Consider the following 25,297-nt stretch of genomic DNA (forward strand, 5'->3'; position numbering starts at 1 on the left):
GATTTAACAGTACATGTAAATGTTCAAGCTGTTAACTGTGATTTAACAGTACATGTAAATGTTCAAGCTGTTAACTGTGATTTAACAGTACATGTAAATGTACAAGCTATTAATTGTGATTTTAACAGTACATGTAAATGTACAAGCTGTTAATTGTGATTTTAACAGTACATGTAAATGTACAAGCTGTTAATTGTGATTTTAACAGTACATGTAATTGTACAAGCTGTTAACTGTGATTTTAACAGTAGATGTAAATGTACAAGCTATTAATTGTGATTTAACAGTACATGTAAATGTACAAGCTGTTAATTGTGATTTTAACACTACATGTAAATGTACAAGCTATTAATTGTGATTTAACAGTACATGTAAATGTTCAAGCTATTAATTGTGATTTTAACAGTACATGTAAATGTACAAGCTGTTAATTGTGATTTTAACAGTACATGTAAATGTACAAGCTGTTAATTGTGATTTTAACAGTACATGTAAATGTACAACCTGTTAATTGTGATTTTAACAGTACATGTAAATGTTCAAGCTATTGATTGTGATTTTAAGAGTACATGTAAATGTACAAGCTGTTAATTGTGATTTTAACAGTACATGTAAATGTACAACCTGTTAATTGTGATTTTAACAGTGCATGTAAATGTACAAGCTGTTAATTGTGATTTTAACAGTACATGTAAATGTACAAGCTGTTAACTGTAATTTGAACTACACTATATGCACACTTTTTGCAAATGTATATCGTATTTACATTTCAGACAATTTCAATGTCCCATTGTCTGCTAGTTTAAACATGCCCTCATCACAATACTTCTGCAGTATTGCCAAAGTGGCGTTAACTAAACACATATTATTCATTTATTCTTCATTCACTCCCACAGAGAGGGTGTCTGTATAGGCCTATGGACAGCCTGGGCGTGACTTGATGCATTACAAATGAGAAAACGTTACACCATTGATTTCCTATAATTTCCCTGATATTCTGTCCTCCAGTGTTTAAATATTCAGCTATGTATTGATGGCATAGACCAGCTGTTCCTTGAGTACATGTACATACTCCTCAATCTACCCAACAGTATTGGACATCCAAGGCTGGAGATGTTACACTGTCTACATATGTCGGGGAAGTCAACTACCTGTACATTTATAGAATTTATAGAATTTGTCATGTTAAGATGATTACTCTTTCATATGAAAGTACTAACTCACACATTTGATTGATTGATTGATTGATTGATTTATTTGATTGGTGTTTTAAACCATACTCAAGAATATTTTACTTACACAACTGATCACTAATATTAAGAAGGGAGGAAACCAGGCAGAGCATGGAGGAAACCGGGCAGAGCATGGCAGAAACTGGGCAGAGCATGGAGAACACCCACGCCCATCTCCAGCTTGCAGACAGACCTGAATCTCATTCCAGCACTGAAGAGGATGCCAGCATGAGATGGGCTTGAACTCAGTGACAGTGCTGGCAAGAGGATTGTGTGTCATTGCGCTGCTCTAGCACACTAGTCACATGATTGATTTATTACGAGGACAAACTGCATAGATGCATGCAGGGTAAAATATGGTTTTAAGTCTGGACTTAACTGTGGAGTGTAAAATGTGGTTTTAAGTCTGGACTTAACTGTGGAGTGTAAAATATGGTTTAAAGTCTGGACTTAACTGTGGAGTGTAAAATGTGGTTTTAAGTCTGGACTTAACTGTGGAGTGTAAAATGTGGTCTTAAGTCAGGATTTAAAAATGTGTTGACTCTCACACAAGCTTTCATGTAACCTTCCTTGGGCTGGGATTTAATATTTCTTGTACTGGCATCTAACTGTTCTTGCACTGCCATATATATAGCCTTTCTTGTACTGGCATACAATGTTTTTGTAATGGCATCTGACCTTTCTTGTACTGGCATCTGACCTTCCTTGCACTGGCATAAATAGCCTTTCTTGTACTGGCATATATAACATTTTTTACTGGCATTTAACATTTCTTGTAGGGCATCTAATCTTCTTGTACTGGCACACAACCTTACTTGTCCTGATATCTCACTTTTTTGTAATAGTACATAACCTTTTTTGTACTGTCATGCACATAACCTTTCATGTACTGACATCTTACCTTTCCTGTACTGGCATACAACCTTACTTGTCCTGATATCTAACCTTTTTTGTACTGTCTGGCACATAACCTTTCATGTACTGACATCCAACCTTTCCTGTACTGGCATACAGCCTTACTTGTCCCGATATCTCATCTTTTTGTACTGGTACATAACCTTTTTTGTACTGTCTGGCACATACCCTTTCATGTACTGACAACTAACCTTTCATGTACTGGCATCTAACCTTTCCTATACTGGCATCTAAGCTTTCCTGTACTGGCATCAGCTACTTTAGAACTGCAGCCCACTTAAATGTATGCATATTATCTTTGGTTGGTGTTTTATGCAGTACAACAAAGTTTAATGCAAGAAACCACCACTGCACCTACATACTTATGCATATACATGTACATGTACCTGACAATCCCCATATTTATTTACTGATTTCATTGGGGAGTTTTACTCCGTACTCAAGAATATTTCATTTATACAACAGCTGCCAGCATAATGATGGGAGGAAACCGGGCAGAGCCCTGGGGAAACCCATGGCCCCCATCAAACTAATTGTAGCAAGAGTAAGGGAGCAGCCCCACAAACCGATTCCATGCTTCAGGAAACTTTCTAAAGAAACCACTTTAAAAGCTTATACATGCGTACACCAGTGGCAAGATATCTGTGTCATAAAAACAAGGCAAATAGGATACAGATGGAGATAATCTGTATAGCTTTCGGAAGCTGTACAAAAATTACGGTGTATTAAACTCGTTATTGTATGTTTTGGATGATAATACAGAAACAAAATCCTGCCCTTCCCACATTTGCCTGGTGTGATGTCACACGAGCACATAAACTCACCAATCTAAGCCACAGATGATATACTTCCAAACATCTTACCATCTTACCACCATCATTTCTATCCTCAACATCATCCCCGTAAATGTACCTACCTGATGCTATGTCATCTAGAATTTTATCACATCATACCAGAAAATTTTTATGAAAATTGCCTACGATTTTGATTTTGAAGACTCTTTAGTTACAGCGGTTAAAGTGGTGCTCACAGTGGTGCTTGTGAGGCTATTTGTAGTGGTGCTTGTAGTGGTGCTTGTGGTGGTACTTGTAGTGCTTCTTGTAGTGTTGCTTGTAGTGGCATTAGTAGTGGTGTTTGTAGTGCTACTTGTAGTGCTATTTGTAGTGCTACTTGTCGTGTTACTTTAGTATTTGTAGAGCTACTTGTAGTGCTATTTATAGTGCTACTTGTAGTGCTATTTGTAGTGGTGCTTGTAGTGGTATTTATCGTAACACCCTGTGGGCCATGGTTTTAGCTTGATCTGTTTCATTGGATTTGCATCATGTTTCAATATTTATATCCAGTTTCACTTGGAATTGGATTAGCACTTTAAGCCCACTAAGCTCGCAATGGCTATTGAACTCCTTCCGATGAAATAGTGCCTTTTTATTAACCTTTACAATTACCATAGTTAGCACAGGGAAAAAAGCAAAGAGCAAAAAAAAAACAAAACAGAAATTGTAAAATTGCAAAATTCACATGTATGAAGTACATCTACACTTTCAACCATTTTCACAGCAAAAGATTTTTGTAGTTAATATAAAAAATCAACAAACAACATGCAAGGTAGAGCATGTAAAACACCTAATATCTCACCTATGGCAGCATATACTGTGGTCATCAGCAGAGCAAAGAGGTGGAGGGTTAAACCTGTCTCCATGGTAACTCATACGTTACAGTCTGAAAGGAAAGAGAAATTTTTTATATTAAAACTGCACGGTATGATGACCATAATTCTGTTACTAAATGTAACACTCACAAGTTTGACACACGAGTGCACTGACTGAGCGGCCTGACAAAGTGTGTGTTAATCTTGGGTTTGATGACTGTACAGTCTTGACAGTAGAATCCACGTCGCATCACATGTATATGCACTGACACGCATGTAGTGCTGCCTCACTGGAATGCCATTTCAAAGACACCGTGATGCCACACCCAAACACAAATTAAATTTACATTACTCTCATTCTGGGACAAATGCATGCATAGAAACAGCCTTTCGATTACCACAAAGAAAACAAACCAGACAACAATATGCAGGTCAATATGGGAAGTTTATAGAGAGGACTTAATTATAAACACTAATTCTTGAAACCTTATCAACCTAATGAATCTACTCTGTCTCCAAAACGAAATTAAAAAATAATGTGAATAAATTGCACTGAAAGTTGCTCTTTCATATTTGAAAAGGCTGAGCATTACTATGGTGGTAGGAAACCAGGCAGAACCCCAGGGAAACCCACGACCATCCACAGGTTGCTGACAGACTTTCCTAAATACTGCCTGAGAAGAAGCCAGCATGAAATGGACTTGAACTCACAGCGACCTCCTTGGTGGGAGGCTCTTGGGTCAATGGTCCAAGCCAGCCAAAGAGGCCCCTGTAATATCAAATTCACATCCATACAAGTACATGTGTTCATCTGAACAGTTCTCAAAAATGTTATAAAGCAATAAATAAATAAATAAAAAGACACTAAGTTGAGCAGTAGCCTGCAGCACTCGTATGTTATGGAAGTGTTATGACAGCACCTGCCCTCAACCCTTTTCCCCCCGCCATGCCTACCCATGCAGGCCTCACGAAGCTTCAGTCACTAAGCAGCTAATTCAACAAAGTAAATATTATGACCCATATGACCTTTGAACTCAATGTAAAACTGACGAGTGATATACAGGAGCAAAAACATAACAGAGAGAACAGACTGCTGGCACTATGGCATACAGTACATGTGCACACATTTATAGTTCAGTCAGATCTGAGACCAAGTCTTCACTGGCTGTGGTATCAATTAAAATCACTTGTGTAACAGAGGGGTACGGTGCTGCACCTCATTAACTGATTACTCAAACTCATTAACAGAGAGAAAGATTTAAATAATTATACAACAATCATTACAAGCAGAATGCACCACACAAAAACTGACTCTACACTAGGAAAAGGGCTGTGAGTGAGTGGCAGACTTTAAATCACTAGAACACACAAGGTGCAGACTGTTCAAAACCAGCCTTGGGCATTGAATTTGCACATTACACTGTCTTCGTTGTTTGGTGACAAATGGTTAACAATACTTGAGTTTGAGCACATGGAGTGCAAATGCAGGCCTCTGTCAAATGTGAAAAAGTTTCTCCTTAACTTCCCCAAGGTTGATGGTTTGGCATGGCCATCCCCAGTTCCTCTTACCAAAAAACTGATTACTACTGTCAGTGAGAGAAATTCTGGAGTATGGCCTCAAAAACAACAAATAATTCAATAAAAGTAAGTATACTTACACCCATATATAATTACCCTGGCAAAAACGATAACTCTGACATCACACTACTGAGTGAAATGGGCATGGATTATTCTTCATGAATCCACACTTTGAAGATAGCCTTTGATGAAGTGCAATACAAGCCATTTGTATGGGAGTTTAATTTATTATGAGTGTGGACGGTAAAACAGCATCTGTACTACATGTACATGGGTCTGATTCCATGAACAGCAGATATAAAAGTCCTTTGTTTATCAGATGTTGCTATCCAGGCTGATAAAAACCACGACCATCCGCAGGTTGATGCCAGGCCTTCCCACGTAAAGCCGGAGAGGAAGCCAGCGTGAGATGGACTTGAACTCACAGCGACCACATTGGTGAGAGGCTCCTGGGTCATTACACTGCACTAGCGCGCTAATCAACCAGGAGATTTAAAGTTCTTTGTTTATCAGACTTTCCTATCCAGGTTGGTGATACATGTGCTTGTTTTTAAGAGACTACATGTAAAATTATGTTTGTTATGAACACATAATCACCAGTCTATATTCAGTTACACATGGTAACAAAGTGCAAGAACAAGCCAGTACATCCAGTATAAGCAGTCCTTGTGTACATGTCATTCTTCACACATCTGGGCATGATCACCAATTTTAAAACAAATCAGTTTACCTGGACTTAACAAAACTGTAATAAGTTTACCTATTTTCAAGATACACATCAATCTGATTTTATTATGACCAGGTCCAATCTAGTCGCAGATTCGATACTTTCCAAACTTTGTCCTGAAGGCTGACGGGATCCATGTCCTAACTAGCTACATGTACTTGGCTTTACTCAAGCATCAAATTTATTAAATGGTAATTTGGGAGATATCCGCAGCACATGGGGATGTTATAGATCAGAATGTCATTTACACCCAGCAACAATAGACCACGACATATGGCTCTGTGTCATGCAGGGCAGAACTATAAAACATGGGAGTCATATTATACAAGATTCTGAATATTTCATACACGCATATTAAAATCATCATAAAGCTATACCCACACCCCTTAATCAATAAGCTGATGACTTGTACAAATATAACTGGAATCTGATTTTCTAAAAATTTCCTCACATAAAATAACTACATAAAATCCATTTATAAAGATATGTTTTATACCATCGTCTAAGAATGATTCTGAAGTAGCGGTGAAATAAATGTTAGCAAACTTCTACCCACTGTCCATACCTACAGCATAAATTTCACCAAGACCTATGAGAGCAGAAATAGCTGCGCTAAACCTGTGTCATACACCTGTGTAATATAGACTGTGCATGTAGCTATACACGTTAACTTGAAAAAGGTGAAACACAGACGCCTGCCTTTGAGTGATTCACATTTCAATAAGCCCGTTCAGGACAACACGACATTTTACGCAAAAAGTTCGTTACGCTGCGCTGATTTCAATCTTAACTCACGACACACGCATCGTATGCACCGAGAATTAATTAGTTTTATAGCTGAACGAATTGTGTGTGTAGGTGAACAGATACCTTGACATAACGTACGGTTGAAATCTCGCGTTTTCGGTCAGAGACTACCTGACATTTAGTACTAAACGAAATGCACCGTCACCCAAAACTTCTCATACTTTGTGACAACAGGATTCACTCCTAATTTTACTCACCTGAAGATTACATGACACCTTTTCAGGCTATGAGATTTACCTGCTCGTAAAATCGCCTGGCTTCCTCAGCGCTACACGGGCATCTGACAGCGTGCGCGGAAAAATCGAACACCGCCCCCTAGGAGCTGACGTCACAGGGTCGTGAATATTCATGAGTGTGACATAACGTCGCGAAAGTTACTTTCGCTTTCTAAAGATGCGGCTTTTGTTTTCAATGTTTCTCGATACCCTTGAAATAATTAACGCAGTATTCCTGGATAATAGGGTAGAAGGCATTGAACTGGTAGAACACAGAGGTCTATGACAACATAAATGTAAAATGAATACCGGAATGCAATTTTCATTTTCTTAATCAGGCTAGCCCTGGATGACCATTCTTGCGAACGCCAGCAAGAATAGTCATCCAGGGCTAAACTACACCATGCGTTCACATTTTATATATCCCTTTAAACGAAAATTTATCTCAAACAACATTCAGTTCACACATACTCCTTACCATCCTTTAACAAAAATATTTTTATTGGTTTGTTGTTATTAATTTATGTTTTTTTACTTATTATTTTCTTTTTATTTTATGTCTAAAAATACTTGGAACAGAAGAACTTTTTGTAGCGTTAGCGACCCGGTAAATCAGCTTAAATGCATGGGGTGAACAATTACATAACGCGTGACTATTTATTTTGACAAACCATCGATCGTGCTTGGGAAGCGCAGGGCGACAGTTCAACTCGGTGACGTGTCAATGGGGACAGAGTTAGGTCCCTTGGTGTAGCTCTCGCTCTTTCGGCAACGTAGACAAACTCCACAGCGAAAATGGAAGCTATATACAGTGTGCCTTTCACGGTCTTAGAGTGTCCAAACTTGAAGCTTAAACGGCCATCATGGTTTAAAATGCCTGGAGCTATGGCAATGTATGCCATTGTCCTTATGTCGTACTTTTTAGTCACTGGAGGTATGTATGAAATAGCACGCTGACTTTACCCTGCAAAAGTTGCAACAACAACATACCATTATGATCTCTCTGACTTCATGCAGTATATCACCCAGTTCCGCTGAGCCTCCAAACGGTTGTAACTCACTGTTGACTATAATAATCTGGGACAACATTTATTCTACAATCTAGTCCGCGATTGCTCTGACGTTAGGCTTGGAAAAATTTGGTTCGGCCAAGGCTAACCCCAAACCGAATCTTGGCGCATGCTAGTTCAATTAAATTAAACTTTGAGGTCTATTTTCAACAATTTGAACAAGAAGTCGGCGTGTTGTGCTGCGGGTTTGGAGTGGATTTAGTGGGCAAGTTCGCTCCATAAAGTGCCTTGTGGAATTAACCCACCAGGTTTTTTTATTTCAATGATTAAACGTTGAGGCAGGTAAATATGAGAAATTGTTGAAAATAGACCACGTTTAATTTAATTGAACTAAGCGCACTCCATTTAAAAAAGTGAAGTACAGGCTCTTAATTTTGATAATTTATTCTCAGATAGTAAGAATCTGTAACTTATACCTTGTATATCAAATTATTGTGTTGAAATTACTTATAAACCTTTATCAAATCAGACAGTATTTCAGATAATTTCGATAAGGTATGCCATAATTTGGACATCTGCAAACAGTGTGAAAATTTCCATAAATTTGATCCTGGTAATATTGTTTCCAGTAAATGTTGCTTACATGACAGAATTACAGTTCAGAATATTGACAGTATGCCATTTAACTTAAGTGACATCAAAATACGTATGTGTCAACAACATTTATATTTACAGAATCAGTAGTTATGATTGCAAACTCGTATTTAGCCTCATGCTTGCATATATTTTGTATTGTACTTCAAGTGTTTTGACCATAAATCTGTGACAATAGCGCAAATTTTCATAAACAGGCATAACACTTCCCTAGTACCATGATAACGTATGTGACAGTTGAATCACTGATCAGGATATTTTCAACATTTTCAGTGTTCAAATGTGTGTTTACTTCTACATGGCATTTTCACCCAGAGCTTATTGGGTGCTTCTACCATAGATTAATTGAACAGCTTCAGTAGCCTAACATTTAAGAGTGTCCTTCTGAAGTTAAGAGATCAAACCCAGGTTAGGTCTTGCGGAAGACATGAAAAATGATACGTTGCTGACTCGCTTTGTGCTGTGCAGAGGTTAGAGCAAGGAAACAGGACTAGTTGGCCCAGCCTCAATATAATGTGTCTTGGTGAGGTGTAATGTCTGGTGTCTTTGGCATGATACTTCAGTGGCAGCAGCACTTTAATGGCATGGACTTACCTGAATCAGTGGGATTACAGCTACACTAGAATAGATAGCCATATTTTGACGTTAACAATTATGCTTGTTTTACTTAGAAAAATTTAAATTCACCTCTGTACATCTTCAGGAATCATCTATGATGTCATCATGGAACCTCCAAGTATTGGATCAACGACAGATGAAAGGGGGAATTCTAAACCAGTAAGTGCGAGTATTGTTGGTTATGTAAGCCTAGGCTCTGTTTGTTAGATTACACATACCTTTTTTATTAGATTACAGGTACCTTTTTTGTCAAAGTAGTAAGCAGTTTTCTTCTTGGGATAAAAGTTGATGTTTTGGGCCATGACATTGTGTCAGTTCGCCTGTAGGTTGTGGAATATGGTATAAATATTAGATGGGTCTAATTGTCATTGATATGGTAAGTTACTACAGTCAAGGTGTTCCCTGCTTTTATTAGTTTTAAAACATCAAATTTTACCTTGGTCGCTTGGAACCTATTGGGTATGATTGATTTCACGATCATGCATTTTTGCTTGAAGTGTTTTCTGTGCCTTTAAACAATTTCAAGACTGGTCATAAAGGACTTTAGACAGGAGAATCCGTGTACAGTTAAGAATTCTTTCCCTTAGACAGCATCATAAATGTCTTGTATTCCTTCCTTCCAAGGTCACGTTAGCGTCCAGTGGTGTAACTTAATTATTTTTTTTTGTGCCTGCCATCAGGGCAGCCTGTATCTCAAATAGCCCTGCCCTCACTGGAAAGGGCCTGCCATCAGGGCAGGTAATAGCTTTCATCTACCTGCCCACAGCTAATGTTTGACAGAGCCAAACATTACTGACCAAAGCACCGTCCACGGAGTGGATGACACATTGAATCCCAAGCATAACACACAGTATATTTTCTTGTTTTTGTAATACAGCCTATTACGATAAGATGACAGTGTAGCTTTATCTTTGTTTGGATTTTTCGGAGCAAGGTTCTTTAGAAAGCGGAACATCATCACAAAAATAGCGGAACATCACCACAAAAAAAGCGGGACATCACCACAAAAATAGCGGAACATCACCACAAAAAAGCGGAACATCACCACAAAAAAGCGGAACATCACCACACAAAAAAGTGGAACATCACCACAAATTGAGGGCTTCTCGTAAGCAACAGATTTAACATGCCCGGCTTCTCAAACTGGATGTATGCATTATGGTTACTGTTCCACAAGGAACCGAGTCACAGAGAACACCGCACCGATTGACTGAACTGTGGCAGAGGCATGTTTTGTCGAGCTAACAACAACAGAAGAGTGAAAGGGGAACGCATGACACACATCAGACATTATCAGTTGAATTCTGTCCGAAAAGGAGAAATTCATTTTCGAGAAATAGTGGCTGCCAAATCCAGCAGGCTATGCGAGCCTGTAACATGCCTGCCTGCAACTGGCATGCAGGCAGGCCTTAAGTTACACCACTGGCGTCATGCAGTTGTTAACAGAGAGCCTCTTTCATTTTCTCCCTCTAATTGAGGCATCTTGTATGGAATAAATCTCTCTGTAATCGTAATAATCTAACCCCTTAAATCATTCTGATATTTCAGGTTGCCTTCATGCCATACCGCGTGAACGGCCAGTACATCATGGAAGGGCTGGCCTCCAGTTTTTTGTTCACACTCGGAGGGTTGGGCTTTGTCATCCTGGATCAGACTAACAAACCCTTAGTCCCCAAACTTAATCGGATTTTGTTGCTCAGTGTCGGGTTCATCGCCATCATAGTCTCCTTCTTCATGTGCAGGGTTTTCATGAGGATGAAATTACCGTAAGTGTCCATATATCATGGTGAAGTTACCAAAAGTGTTTTGTCATGAGGATGAAATTACCGCAAGTGTTCATATATCATGGTGAAGTCACCAGAAGTGTTTTATCATGAGGAAGAAATTACCGTAAGTGTTCATATATCATGAAGTCACCAGAAGTGTTTTGTCATGAGGATCAAATTACCGTAAGTGCTCATATATCATGGTGAAGTCACCAGAAGTGTTACATCTTGAGGATTGAGTTACCTAAGTGTGACACCTTGAGGATTAAGTTACTGAAGTGTTACATCCCGAGGATTAAGTTACTGGAGTGTTAAACCTAAAGGATGAAGTTGCCATTAGTGGTTTTGATATGTGATGAAAATAATTTTACTATGAATCTATTTTCATGAGGATGAAGTTACTGAAGTGTTTGCCTCTTGAGCATATTAATGTTCTGGAAGTGTAGTCATGAGGATGAAGTTATCATGTCTTTTATCAATAGAATGAAGTTATCTTGTGAATTTCTGTCACCTGAAGTACCATGTATATATTTTTCTTTCTACTTTCAGGGGTTACCTCATGGCATAGTGTCGCAGAGCGGAACAAAATTTGAAACGTACTCCATCATTTAAGTGTAATTTTTATGGATTAAAAAGTATGTTATTGTATACATTTGAGCGTTGTTTGAAACCGTTCTGACGCCCAGACTTGGAAACAAACTCTCTAACCATTAGGCTATCGAAGCAGTCTGATTTTGTTGAAACCAGACGCTCGCCCAGTCGTATGGATATATGCCACCACTCATTGGCAATTACTGATGAACTTTTCCAAGGATGTGAGGATGAGGAGCAGCTTCCACAAAACTGGCAAAGACCACTTTAAAATGAAGTATACATCAGATAAAAGACCATAAAAAACTGTCTAGGAAAATAGATGGATTTCATTTTTGGGAGGAATTTTTCTAACCAAGTAAAATTGTGTTAAAAGATCAGATTCTACAGTGGTCTGTTGTGACCCAGAGGGCATCAGTTACGTCACATCTATACTTTTTGCCTGAAATAACTTGTTTCAAGGTAAAATCAGGGAATGCATTTATAGATCTATATGTATATGCACTTTGAATGATGAAATTCAACAGTCCAATATGTGTTTAAAAAGCCTTATGTGACGTAACTTGTAGCATTGTGGCCAGAAAAAGGTCACCATAGAATAAAATAGTCAAATGCATCTTACTAGGTTAAAGAAATGGGAAAAAAAATAATTGCACCTACTTTCCTGGACAGTTTTTTGATAGGTTTTCATCTGATACTTCACTTAGGGTTACAGAGCCTGTTATTGCTGATTGTAACACTGAAGCTAACATTAACAGTGCTACATCTGTCTACAACCCTATCCTTGTAAAGATTAGATCATATTTTCCAGACCTTTTCTCTGATAAGTTAGGAAAAATAAAGGCTTTACTCACCATTTGAAAACTTATGCAAATGTTGGTTGCCATACTCCTTGTGCCATGTTTCCACAGAGTTAAAGTGCTTAGGTTTATTTACTTATTTAATTGATTGGTGTTTTACGCCGTACTCAAGAATATTTCACTTACACGACGGGGGCCAGCATTATGGTGGGAGGAAACCGGGCAGAGCCCAGGGAAAACCCACAACCATCCACAGGTTGCTGGATGACCTTCCCACGTACGGCCAGAGAGGAAGCCAGCATGAGCTGGAGTTGAACTCAAAGCCACCGCATTGGTGAGAGATTCCTTGGTCATTATGCTGCGCTAGCGCACTAACCGAGCCACAGAGGCCCATAAAGCGCTTAGAAGATGCTGGTATAATGAAGCAAACCAAGGCATCTGAAAGGGTTTCTCGCATTGTTGTTGCGAAAAAGAACAACAACAAAATTTGTGTATGTGTTGACCTGAGGACGCCTAATCAGGCAATTGTCTGACAAATTCCGTTTTCTTACAGTGGAAGATCTGCTTAGTGAAATGCAAGGGGCAACCCATTTTTCAGGGTTAGATTTGACATCAGCTTATCACCAACTCGAACTTCATCGCGACAGCCTTGACCTTACCTGTTTTATAACCCATGAACGGGGGTACATTCCGTTTCCACCACGTTTGTTTTGGCTTGTCAAGTGCTCCTACTTGCTTTCAGAAAATGATGCCAGTTAATTTGTCTGACATTCCTAGCTCAGTGTGCTTCACTGACAACATTTACATATTTAGCTGCAACAAAAAGTCCCATGACAAAGCCCTCTATGCAGTATTACATAGACTAGTATTAACTTGTACAGCTGCCTCCCACTTAATTACTTCATATCTAACTTATGGAAATACCATATATAAGACGTGCTTAGACCACATTTTCGGAAAATGTATATCTTGAAAGAGCGCCTGTCACCTGTATAAACAGAGCCACATTTCAAACGATCGGCCAAAAAAATAAATAAATAAATAAATAAAATGAAATAAAACAAAATTTGGCATCTATAAAAACACGAAAAAAGAATTTGGGTCGAGGCTTTTGGAAGGGTTGGTCGCATAACATCAAACATACAATATTCTAATTTTGGCCCACTGAGTTGAAGACTCGCTGTTTTTCGTCATACAAAATTTGCTAATACTGTTTTATCCAAATCCTGAAAGCTGTTTTGTGGACAAAAAGAATGTATTTATCAACATTATATTTCAGACATACATGTACACAAATACAAGTGAGCTGACTTCAATGCCAAACCAAAAATAAAAATACGGTCGTTTTAAGGTTTGAGGTTTCTATCTTTATTATGCCATGGGATTATGTTAGTCCCTAATGGTCTATGTACTGTATCTTCATGTAGCAACCATTGGATCCCCAGGTAGTTGCACAGTCACACAGGGATCACATGTCCTCTGTCACAGTCCCAAGTGGTCTATGTACTGTATCTTCATGTAGCAACCATGTAGCGGGGATCACCAGATAGTTGTACAGTCACACAGGGATCACATGTCCTGTGTCACAGTCCCAAATGGTCTATGTACAGTATGTTCATGTAACAGGCATATAGTTGGTATCCAGACAGTTGTACAGTCACACAGGGATCACATGCCCTGTGTCACAGTCCCAAATGGTCTATGTACTGTATCTTCATGTAACTGGTATGTATTTGGTATCCAGACAGTTGTAGAGCCACACAGAGATGACATGTCCTGTGTCACAGTCCCTAATGGCCTACATACTGTATCTTCATGTAGCTGGCATATAGTTGGGATCCAGACAGTTGTACAGTCACACAGAGATGACATGTCCTATGTGACAGCCTCTAATGGCCCATGTACTGTATCTTCATGTAGCTGGCATATAGTTGGTATCCAGACAGTTCTACACTTACACAGAGATGACATGTCCTATGTGACAGCCTCTAATGGCCTATGTACTGTATCTTCATGTAACTGGCATATAGTTGGGATCCAGGTAGTTGTACAGTCACACAGAGATGACATGTCCTGTGTCACAGTCCCAAATGGTCTATGTACTGTATCTTTATGTAACTGGCATATAGTTGGGATCCAGGTAGTTGTACAGTCACACACAGATGACATGTCCTATGTCACAGTCTCTAATGGCCCATGTACTGTATCTTCATGTAGCTGGCATATAGTTGGGATCCAGACAGTTGTACAGTCACACACAGATGACATGTCCTATGTCACAGTCTCTAATGGCCCATGTACTGTATCTTCATGTAACTGGCATATAGTTGGTATCCAGACAGTTGCACAGTCACACACAGATGACATGTCCTATGTCACAGTCTCTAATGGCCTACCCATTGTATCTTCATGTAACTGGCATATAGCTGGTATCCAGACAGCTCTATAGTCACACAGAGATGACATGTCCTATGTCACAGTCTCTCATGGCCTACCCACTGTATCTTCATGTAACTGGCATATAGTTGGTATCCAGACAGTTCTATAGTCACACAGAGATGACATGTCCTATGTCACAGTCTCTAATGGCCTACCCACTGCATCTTCATGTAACTGGTATGTATTTGGTATCCAGACAGTTGTAGAGCCACACAGAGATGACATGTCCTGTGTCACAGTCCCTAATGGCCTACATACTGTATCTTCATGTAGCTGGCATATAGTTGGGATCCAGACAGTTGTACAGTCACACAGAGATGACATGTCCTATGTGACAGCCTCTAATGGCCCATGTACTGTATCTTCATGTAGCTGGCATATAGTTGGTATCCAGACAGTTCTACACTTACACAGAGATGACATGTCCTATGTGACAGCCTCTAATGGCCTATGTACTGTATCTTCATGTAACTGGCATATAGTTGGGATCCAGGTAGTTGTACAGTCACACAGAGATGACATGTCCTGTGTCACAGTCCCAAATGGTCTATGTACTGTATCTTTATGTAACTGGCATATAGTTGGGATCCAGGTAGTTGTACAGTCACACAGAGATGACATGTCCTATGTCACAGTCCCTAATGGCCTACATACTGCATCTTCATCTAGCTGGCATATAGTTGGGATCCAGACAGTTGTACAGTCACACAGAGATGACATGTCCTATGTCACAGTCCCTAATGGCCTACATACTGCATCTTCATCTAGTTGGCATATAGTTGGGATCCAGGTAGTTGTACAGTCACACAGAGATGACATGCCCTATGTCACAGTCCCTAATGGCCTACATACTGTATCTTCATCTAGCTGGCATATAGTTGGGATCCAGGTAGTTGTACAGTCACACAGAGAAGACATGTCCTATGTCACAGTCCCTAATGGCCTACATACTGTATCTTCATCTAGCTGGTATAAAGTTGGGATCCAGGTAGTTGTACAGTCACACAGAGATGACATGTCCTATGTCACAGTCCCTAATGGCCTACATACTGTATCTTCATGTAACTGGTATGTATTTGGTATCCAGACAGTTGTACAGTCACACAGAGATGACATGTCCTATGTCACAGTCCCTAATGGCCTACATACTGCATCTTCATCTAGCTGGCATATAGTTGGGATCCAGACAGTTGTACAGTCACACAGAGATGACATGTCCTATGTCACAGTCCCTAATGGCCTACATACTGTATCTTCATCTAGCTGGCATATAGTTGGGATCCTGACAGTTGTACAGTCACACAGAGATGACATGTCCTATGTCACAGTCCCTAATGGCCTACATACTGTATCTTCATGTAGCTGGCATATAGTTGGGATCCAGGTAGTTGTAGTGCCCCTGAGCAAATCGCGTGTAATCTTGATCAATATGATTTTGTTGACCAGCTTCTTTTAAAGCCTCCAAACGATGACTGGAGTTGTGCATACCAACATCAAAAGTACTGTAAGAGATAAAAACAGGGAACTGTTAACAAGTATACATACATGTATTTGAAAGTAACAGTTCTACAGGCTACAGCAAACTAGCATCGATCAAAGTGCATCAATATATCTACAGATAACAAGTAACCTTTCAAACCAAAATTCTGCCAGTTTTCGCTCTAGACATTCCCTCACTGAGGGACAATACCAGGGATGGGAGCTGATGATTAGAAAAAATGTCTGAAGTTTCTTACATCTGAAAATACCTTACCTTACCTCAAAAATACATTTAATAGCGATGAGCTATTCTGATGAAGTCAGTAGCATTTTTTTGCAGCAGCAGCAGCGCAATTATCCAGAAGCCTCTCATCAGTGTAATCACTGTTAGCTCATGCTGACTTCTTCTAAAGCTGTAGGTGGGAAGGAAAACCATGACCATCTGCAGATTACTGGCAGACTTTCCCATCTACGACCAGGGAGGAAGCCAGTCTGAGTTTCACAAACTTGTAAAACTCACAGCAACTGTGCTGTACTAGCTTGCTAGGCAATAAAGGCTCTCTGGTTAGAACATAGTTTAAGCCCAACACAATGTGAAAAACAAATATGACTGGTTCTTTTCTTTTCGTTCACAATCTTTACACATTCCTAGTAGTAATCGAAAATCATAAATATGCTTTGAATGACTCCGTTTTAAAGGGAATCTAGTTTAGCACTACACCTACATGGTACATCTGGAATTGTACATTGGCAAACAGTCTAGTAACATATAAATCCAATATGAGAGTTTCAGGTTCAGACTCTTTTGCCACTGAAGGTAAAAAAATCATTCTGTATCAAGAGGCAAATATTAGGCTACCTCTGTTGACAATATTCACCCATCACCTTTATCTCACCTCTTTCCTTCAATTCAAAACCTTCCGTAGCTCTTCAATTTTCTCCATTGTTAGTCTAATCAGAACAGACTGTGAAACCTTTCTCAGATGCCCATGTTAAAACTGATGTCAGATGTTTAACATTTTTCACAGGTCACATGGATGCCAGTGATAGAACTTTTTCTACCTTCAGTGATAAAACCGTTCAAACCGGAAGTTCACCTCTTTAAACAAATAATATTTACAACATAAAAGTGATCCACAAAAAATCCAGTCAGACTGATTTCTTGGCATAAAACATACCTATCCACACAGTCCTCGCAAAAATCCACAGAGCTTTCCGAGGGACAGTCTAAACAATGCCAGCGAATGCCCACAATCGGGTCACAACCACACTTGTCACACTGAAACAGGGGAAGCAACCACTACAGGTACATGTGGCTGACCTAAAATGATGTTACCTGATTCTGAGAGTACATGTACCTTAAGAAGTGATTTCAGACTTGATACAACTGGGATGATATCTTACCTAAAAATGTAAGTTTCAGCACCAAAAGTAACATTTTATGACCGTATATGTGTCTAAAAATGCAATTTTTGGGACAATTTTTAGTGCAGATTATTATCTGATTGTATTGGGTCAAGAATGAAATCAGCCACCTTTCCTGCTTTAAACTTCAAGAACACTAAACAAGTTCAACTGTCACATGAAAGAATCCATATCGGAATGGCGGAATGGCAAGAGTAATAAATCAAGAATATGTTCTCCATGAATAACTCGCTGACCTTTTTGACCAGCTGTGTGCCAGACTGTGAAATTTGCCACTTTTACTTGGTCGAATGGTTGACAACTTAAAACGGTGCCCCAATGGTGGGGTGGGTGATTGTTTTCTTGCCTCGACCCATGACTAGACAAACATCGCCACAGGAGTGCGATGCACATGCTTGGCGAGATGAAAGTAGTCCAGTGGGTAAAGGCTTGAAGAATTCCACACAACATATATATTTTTATCGACAAATTATAATAAAGAAAGTATCAAGCCATAGTCGTTTACAAACCTGTAAATTCCAAAACTGTCCCAAAGTATGTTCTTCTCAAACTGGCAAGCTTATGATCAGTGAATGCATTATGCCGGGAACTGTGTTTTCTGTTCATAGTCCCATACATACATGCAACAAATTAGCCTGCCAATGTATTTCAGCGATAAAGACCTGACTGACAAGTATCTGTTAAGCTCCTGTAAAATACAGCGTGAAGTTTTCCAAGCCTCACAAACATCCGATGTTAGAAGTGTTCCTATTTTCCCGCCATTTCATTTCGGAAACTGTCAGTTATATACTGAGGTGTCCTAAACTAACACAGGTTCAAACTGCGTTCTCGCATTATTGTGACAGCCCACTGCCATGTCTGTACATCAGTACATTTGCATTGAGCCTGTATAGGTAGACGAGAACAGTCTCCAGACTTTCCCCATTTCACAAAATGGCAATCATAAACTCAACACGTGGATTTTAATTTGGACTATAAGGTTTGATTTTGTCACTAAACCATTTCAGCAAAGCCATCATAAAGTCATGTGCCGGTATATGTTTTACTTACAAAGGTATTCACAAAACTTATATGTAATATATTTACCACGAGAATTCCAAACAATTACCACAACAACAGGTGGTCAAGTGGGGTCTCTGCTGTGATTGACAGGTCCTACGCTCAATGTTGGAACTCTAAAGGCTTTACTCAGAGTTGGGCGTCTCCACAGGTAAGGTGTGAAGACGTACATATCTTTTGATGCAAACAAAGTGGGTGAAAATAGATTTTCTTGTGAGAAGACACATGTAATGCCAAGTCTAATTTCTGTATTTAATGGTGGAGCAGCGCAGTGGCTCATTTTTAACGATGGCAAAAACGCTCGAGTTTGACTGATTGTGGCGGGATGATAGGATTACACGCAACAGACAACTAATTTCACCTCACGTTGTACGGTTCACATGTGATTGAGAACGACCAAGGTCTGAGTAGAAATTTAATGTCTCACTGACATGTTCACTGTACCCTGCACATGTGTTGTCGGTTTACTGTACAAACTCTTGCAGATGAGCCTATATAATAAATGCAGTTGTGTAATAAGCTAATTAACAGTTGGGCGTCCATCATTGCCCTTAGTGACCAAATGATACACAAAGACGATGTGGCTTGGGAAATCACCTAAGCGAAGAGACCTACATTTTTGCCATGCGTGTTGTCCCAGACCCATCATAAGTTGACTCAGACTGTGGAGCCTCTCAGTGTCTGTTAAGTCATGTTCACACAATGCGATTTGTCATATTCACACGATGCAATTTGGGGAGTGCTACAACTGTTTAAAATCGTGTTTCATATCCTGTTTTTATTTGAATAGTCCAAGTTGGTGGGATTACTTGACAGAGACAGCGTAAACGGGTCAGCAAAGCCGTACCTTGAAGCCTGTGTGCTTTGTGTTACACATCCCTGACGTCTTCAGTTTCTGCTGCCTTATTTGCTTGAGCCTTATCAGCTCCTGATACTCGTCTGTGTCCCTCAGGGACTCTGGGACCAACTCCTCATCCTGCAACACAAATCAACAGCAGGTAATCAAAGTGAATGATTCATGGATTCATTTATTTCATGTGATTTTTGTTTAACGTTATTCTCCAGAATTTACCACTTTCAAGGCCATCATCAAAACTGTTTGCTGTGGTCAACCTCACCGACCCATTAAAATCTGCCCTCCTCCACAGTTCTTATCAGCTTTTCATGTAAGTTACTTCTTAGTCTTCCTCTCAATGTTCATTTCTTTAACTATCCCTATTCCTTTCATTAGCGAGAATAAAACAAACGAATTCTCTGCCAACAAATCCTATTTCTTTTTATAAGGTTGTGTTACCTCAAACAAAGAATTCTTTAATCAAGGCCTCGCTGGCAATTTCATGTGAGTATCTCACAATTTGTTGCCACACTACTTTGTGACAGCCATGACAGCTGCACAGGACAGCACAGCAGTTGCACCGGACAGCACAGCAGCTGCACCGGACAGTACAGCAGCTACAAATTTCTCTGGGTAGTTTCAGTCATAGTTCAAAGTGGCCTTTCCGTTTCTGTTTTCCAGTTCATGACAAATTTGGTGAAAAGAATCTTTCCCTTCAAAATCAGTTCAAATTTCTTCCTTTAGCTGAGGCTCATTAGCCAACAAAGTAGTTTTGGGCACACTGATCAAAGATTAGACACTTCAAAATCAGCTAATCTGCTGAAAATTCTCAGTTAAAAGGGAGTTAATAACTCACTGAGACGTCCATGTCCCCTGCCTGTGAGATGAAGTCGGTGTCTACGCTGTTTTCTCCATAGCTGAGGGATGAATCATCGTCAGACATGTACACTGGAGGCTCATGGGAACTCATGAAGGTCGACGGCTGGTAGTAGAACTTCTGGAAGCGATGGTGCCGATGGGATGCCTAGCAAATTCATATTCATGAAGGTCTGAAAAGTGACGACTCAAACAAAAACAAGTTTGAAGTCCTTCTGTTTTCTCGGTTTACAAAATGTTCAGAAATGTAGAGAACAGATCTAAGTCTAGTGGATGCAACAGGTTTTGACTGCCACTATGTAATTTATTAAGATTTTCCATTATCACACTGCATTAGCTAAAAGCAAAATTAATGCAATGTTGATATTGCATCAACACCAGAGAAAAAGTCAAACAAAATTGAATAAATCTACCCCGAACTTCCTGTCAGTTACAAATGGCAGAAAGGCTGGGGCAGATTAGGGGCAATTTAAAAGTAATATCTTTATTTGTTTTCAAGAAATTGCACCTATAATGTGAATGAGATGCACAAAAACATGTGACTTCTCAGCCCCACTTCCACTTGACTTCCTTCAGAAGCATTTAGGCGCCAGCTGATATCAAGAAAACATGCACATGTACATATCAACAAATACAGGAGTCGTTATCCACATATTATCCATGTGTTCCCCTCCAGGATCCAAGGCACTCCTAACACCTGAGATGAAAACACTGCATGCTGTACGGGATGTATTTCAGACAGTGATTTTTTAGTCACTCACATAGTCTGTGAGTAAAACCTGTTGCTGAGTCAGCAGGACACAAACCTTTCTGTTATACGCGGACAGGTGAGGCACCTTCCCAGGGATAGGTAACCCTGCTTTGGCCAGCTTAATGAAGTACTTCTGTACACGGCTTGCCACCTGAAAGTCAAAACACACACCGTTAACCAAAACCAACGGGTGCGACTGCTCAATGCTGCCCAATAGTTGCCCTGTGTAAAAAGACAACACTCTCTGGTGTTAGTTTTTTTACCCTGCAGTTCGTATGAACTTCCACGTTTGCTTAATGAAGGAATGAATGCTTGGGGATTAACATTGTACTTATCAATTCTTAAGTCATATGACGAGGACAAGCCACTAGGTGTGTGTACATGAAATGTGTCTTCTTGTGGCAGGGTGAGTCCATGCCACCAAAGTGCTGCCACCACTGAATTATCATGCCGCACTAGGCATGACACCCCATCCAGTCACATTATACTGAAACTGGACCAACCAGTCCTGTTTCTTTGCTTTAACCTCTGAGCGCCAAGTGAGCCAGCAACAAGTACCAATTTTAGTCTTTGGTACGACCTGAAATGTCAGCTTTTGAACACAAAATGCATCAATTTAAATTCAAATCGCATCATATCTGAATATAAATGTTACACAGTCTTAAAATTTCTTTACAATTTTGGACATAAACTTTTCATCTACGATTAAGTTGCTCATTTCACAGAATTCTAAGAGCTCTATTGACCTTAGAAAGGTGCTTTGATATTTGTTCGAAAATTAGGATACCTTACAGGTAAAAAGCACATCTAACATCAAGTCACACCTCACAAGCTGTCTCACCTGCTGTAATGTTCTGTTACCCAGGGCTGTAGCTATTTTCTGCCAGCGCTTGGCCTCAACTTCCTCCGGTGGGTACTGGATTAACAAGCTCTCTAGCCTTTTTTGTTCCTCCACAGACCACAGCTGGTTGAACGTGGATGACCGCTTGTCATCTTTGACCCTCCCTCGCACCACTGTGAGACCAGATCGAGGGTCGCTGTTGGTTAACTGATCAGCTAATGAGAATGACTGGAAGGAGCCGTAACCGCTGTCTGCAATGTGAACAACTGAATACTATCAGACATGCCTTGGAACCAAAACATTTGTTCTCCCCATCCCCTCCACTTGGCATCCAAATGTCAACCAGTACTTAAGGCTTCAAAAGAGATGATCAGACCAGTGGACACATGAATTAACAGATATACGTGTACAGCCAAGCCCTTTAGGTAACATGAAACAAACAGGGTTACTGATGCCTAAGTCAATGTCCAAATAAAGATGAACAGACAAACCAACAGACAAGCAAAGCAAGTTTAGGTGAAGATCAGTTGATGGGGTCTGCAGATATCATGTGGAAATGGTCATGGTGCACGAGGACATTTAGTATGTAAGCAAATCATTTTCTATTTAGAGACTATGTAATGATACTACTCATTAGTACATGGTTGCTCAGTGATAGTTAGGACATGGAATCATATGGTTTGAACCAGTCTACTACTGGGATTACAAAGGTTACTGACACCATACATTTCAGTATCCTCACAGCCGACCAAAGTGATATAACCTGACACACGTGACACTGGCTGTTGGATACAGGAATACACACATTCAACACATGGCGATTGCTGGGTAATGAAAACTGGATCATGTTGTCTGATGCAGGACAATTCATCATTCATGTACATGAACTACCCAATTATTCAACATACTTTAAGTCACACCTGCGTGTTGTCTGCCTGTACAGCCTGATATTACGTCCAGAAGATCAATATTTTCACATGCCCAAACGGCACATGTACACGTACCTCCACAACTGCTTCCATCTGATGTCGTTGTCTTCTTCTGTCGTGTCATGTGTTTGTGAATCGTAGAATTGACCAGGTTAGTACTGGACGTGTATTTCTCCCACCTAATGTCGGGTAGCTCCGCCACTAGCTGAGGTCTGGGGAAATTCATCTGCTGGCCTCTCTGCAATTGCTCTACAAAGCCTATTGGTTCACTCAAGGCTGTGTTCTGCATCTCGTGTAATTTGTCCAAGTCCTTGATGGCCGACATTCTCTGCGACTCCAGCATGACAATGGTTTTCAGCAGCTGGCTGTAGTCCTGGTTTCCCTTCAAAGCCAGGTGATCAGATTCAAAATAATACACATCCTCAGCCTCATCGAGAACTGTGCTGTCTGCAGGATGGATTGGGGAAGACTGACCAGGCATGCCGGTGTCAGACATTTCCTGCAGCAGTCTCTCTGGCTGTAGGGATGTAACAAACAGATCAGCTTCGCTATTTCAAGCCCAAAAGGTGCCAGCCTGGAAAAAATTCAAGTCATCCAATATGATTCAAAGATGTGTCAGGAATGTTTTATGCTCCATTTAGAACATTGCAAAACAACACACATGTATATGTGGATGAAATACAACAAACAATCATCATAAATATTTCTTATTTATTTATTTGATCGTACTCAAAAATATTTCACTTACACTAAATCTTTAACATTTTCGACCTCTAAAGCACTTTTTCCACTGGAATTTATGCATACAATTATTAGAAAATGATGCCAAAGAAAAATATCACTAAAGATGCAAGCTTCATAAAATTGTGCAAATTATTTCAATGTACCCCATAGTGCTTTCTGAACGTTACAAAATATTTGCCAAAGGGGTGGCTGAAAAGGTTGAAGAATTAGGGTATACAACAGCGACCAGCATTATGGTGGGAGGGGGGAAATCCTTGACCATGCACAGGTTGCTGTCAGAAATTTCCACGTAAGGCTGGACTAGCCAGAGAGTTAGCCAGCATGAGCTCGGCTATTATCTTTCAGCTCATATCACTGAATGAGTGACCAAACATTTTGATCCCTGATGCAGAAAAACAGATCTATAGTGCACAACTGCTTTTTTAAATTAATTTGATGGACAACTGACTGAATGAATTTATCAATCCCCTGTAAACATAAAAGCAAATCAATAAAAACATGCGCCACCTGGATGTTGTCTGAGGGTGAACTCAGTGGAATAATTCAATGAACTAGATGGGCTAGTGTTGATTGTTTCCCATTGTATTCATGACATTTTATGAATAGATGTGTCATAACCATGAAAGCTTCCACTGCACACTCTTCTTGGTGGATGCCACCATCTTGCCACTGCTCCACGGTGTTGCAGGTCCAAGGATTGCTTATATTTACTTATACACGCAGACCACTGCCAGCTAGACCTTACCCAATAATAAAAATTCACTGCCGATTTCTTGGCTATGACCAACCTAACGTCAGAATAATCTCGGACTATTTTGAATAAAATATTCAATTTTAAACTTTATTTAAATGTTTAATGAGGGTCCTAAATATTATTTAGGACCCTAAGCATAAGGTCTTACTGGACAGGCAGAGAGAAGTTAGCAATCAACTGTTTTCAGAAATCTTACTAAGTATCCTACAGGAATGAACTGAACGAACATCATCATCAAGACTTCGACACACTACCAGGCGTTGTTGTTGTATCATCATGCCCACACACATCTCGTGTCATCATGACGCCTGATATGGCCATTCTAGGTGTTAAGGCGTCTTATTTAGACGTTATCCATCAAGTTAAAGAGAAAATCTTACCCTTTTATGAATAACCCCTTTATGAATATTTAAAAGAAACACCGAAAAATCACTTCAGCCGAAAACTGATTTTGTAGCAGACATCTTTTTGAATCACCCGGATGAGACGTGTGTGAGAACTGAAAATGTAAACCATTTTATATGTGGAAAAAGAATAGTCTTAATAAAAACACTGCGCAAATAAAACTTTTATAAGTTTAAAAATGTTAAATTTAATTCTGATT

General features: G+C 39.7%; 3 protein-coding genes across 4 annotated transcripts in view; 1 reads left to right on the forward strand and 2 right to left on the reverse strand.

The window, feature by feature from the left end:
- Positions 1 to 7,159, reverse strand: part of LOC135481042 (cell adhesion molecule DSCAM-like) — a 61,096-nt gene extending 53,937 nt beyond the window's left edge. The window contains exons 1-2 of the mRNA XM_064760973.1: positions 7,105 to 7,159; positions 3,783 to 3,866 (exon numbers count right to left, since the gene is read on the reverse strand). Coding sequence (XP_064617043.1) covers positions 3,783 to 3,846 — 64 coding nt within the window. The 5' untranslated portion in view covers positions 3,847 to 3,866; positions 7,105 to 7,159. The remainder of the gene's footprint in view (positions 1 to 3,782; positions 3,867 to 7,104) is intronic.
- A 737-nt stretch (positions 7,160 to 7,896) lies between these two features.
- LOC135480574 (oligosaccharyltransferase complex subunit ostc-like) lies at positions 7,897 to 11,820 on the forward strand. The gene is made up of 4 exons (XM_064760440.1): positions 7,897 to 8,056; positions 9,490 to 9,563; positions 10,953 to 11,170; positions 11,720 to 11,820. The coding sequence occupies exons 1-4, from the start codon at positions 7,918 to 7,920 to the stop codon at positions 11,736 to 11,738; spliced, it is 450 nt and encodes a 149-aa protein (XP_064616510.1). The 5' UTR covers positions 7,897 to 7,917; the 3' UTR covers positions 11,739 to 11,820.
- A 3,034-nt stretch (positions 11,821 to 14,854) lies between these two features.
- On the reverse strand, positions 14,855 to 25,164 carry LOC135480323 (ZZ-type zinc finger-containing protein 3-like). 2 transcript variants are annotated; one of them, XM_064760141.1, is made up of 8 exons: positions 25,074 to 25,164; positions 23,271 to 23,769; positions 22,267 to 22,517; positions 21,481 to 21,576; positions 20,655 to 20,822; positions 19,811 to 19,939; positions 17,658 to 17,758; positions 14,855 to 16,502 (listed from the first exon to the last, which is right to left on the reverse strand). In XM_064760141.1, the coding sequence occupies exons 2-8, from the start codon at positions 23,689 to 23,691 to the stop codon at positions 16,355 to 16,357; spliced, it is 1,314 nt and encodes a 437-aa protein (XP_064616211.1). In that variant the 5' UTR covers positions 23,692 to 23,769; positions 25,074 to 25,164; the 3' UTR covers positions 14,855 to 16,354. The 2 variants fall into 2 exon arrangements, with proteins under 2 accessions (XP_064616211.1, XP_064616213.1); XM_064760143.1 differs by lacking the exon at positions 25,074 to 25,164 and adding an exon at positions 24,890 to 25,036.
- Between the last annotated feature and the right edge of the window lie 133 nt (positions 25,165 to 25,297).

Source organism: Liolophura sinensis, chromosome 13, assembly GCF_032854445.1.
Source record: "Liolophura sinensis isolate JHLJ2023 chromosome 13, CUHK_Ljap_v2, whole genome shotgun sequence".
NCBI classification, from domain to species: Eukaryota; Metazoa; Mollusca; class Polyplacophora; order Chitonida; family Chitonidae; genus Liolophura; species Liolophura sinensis.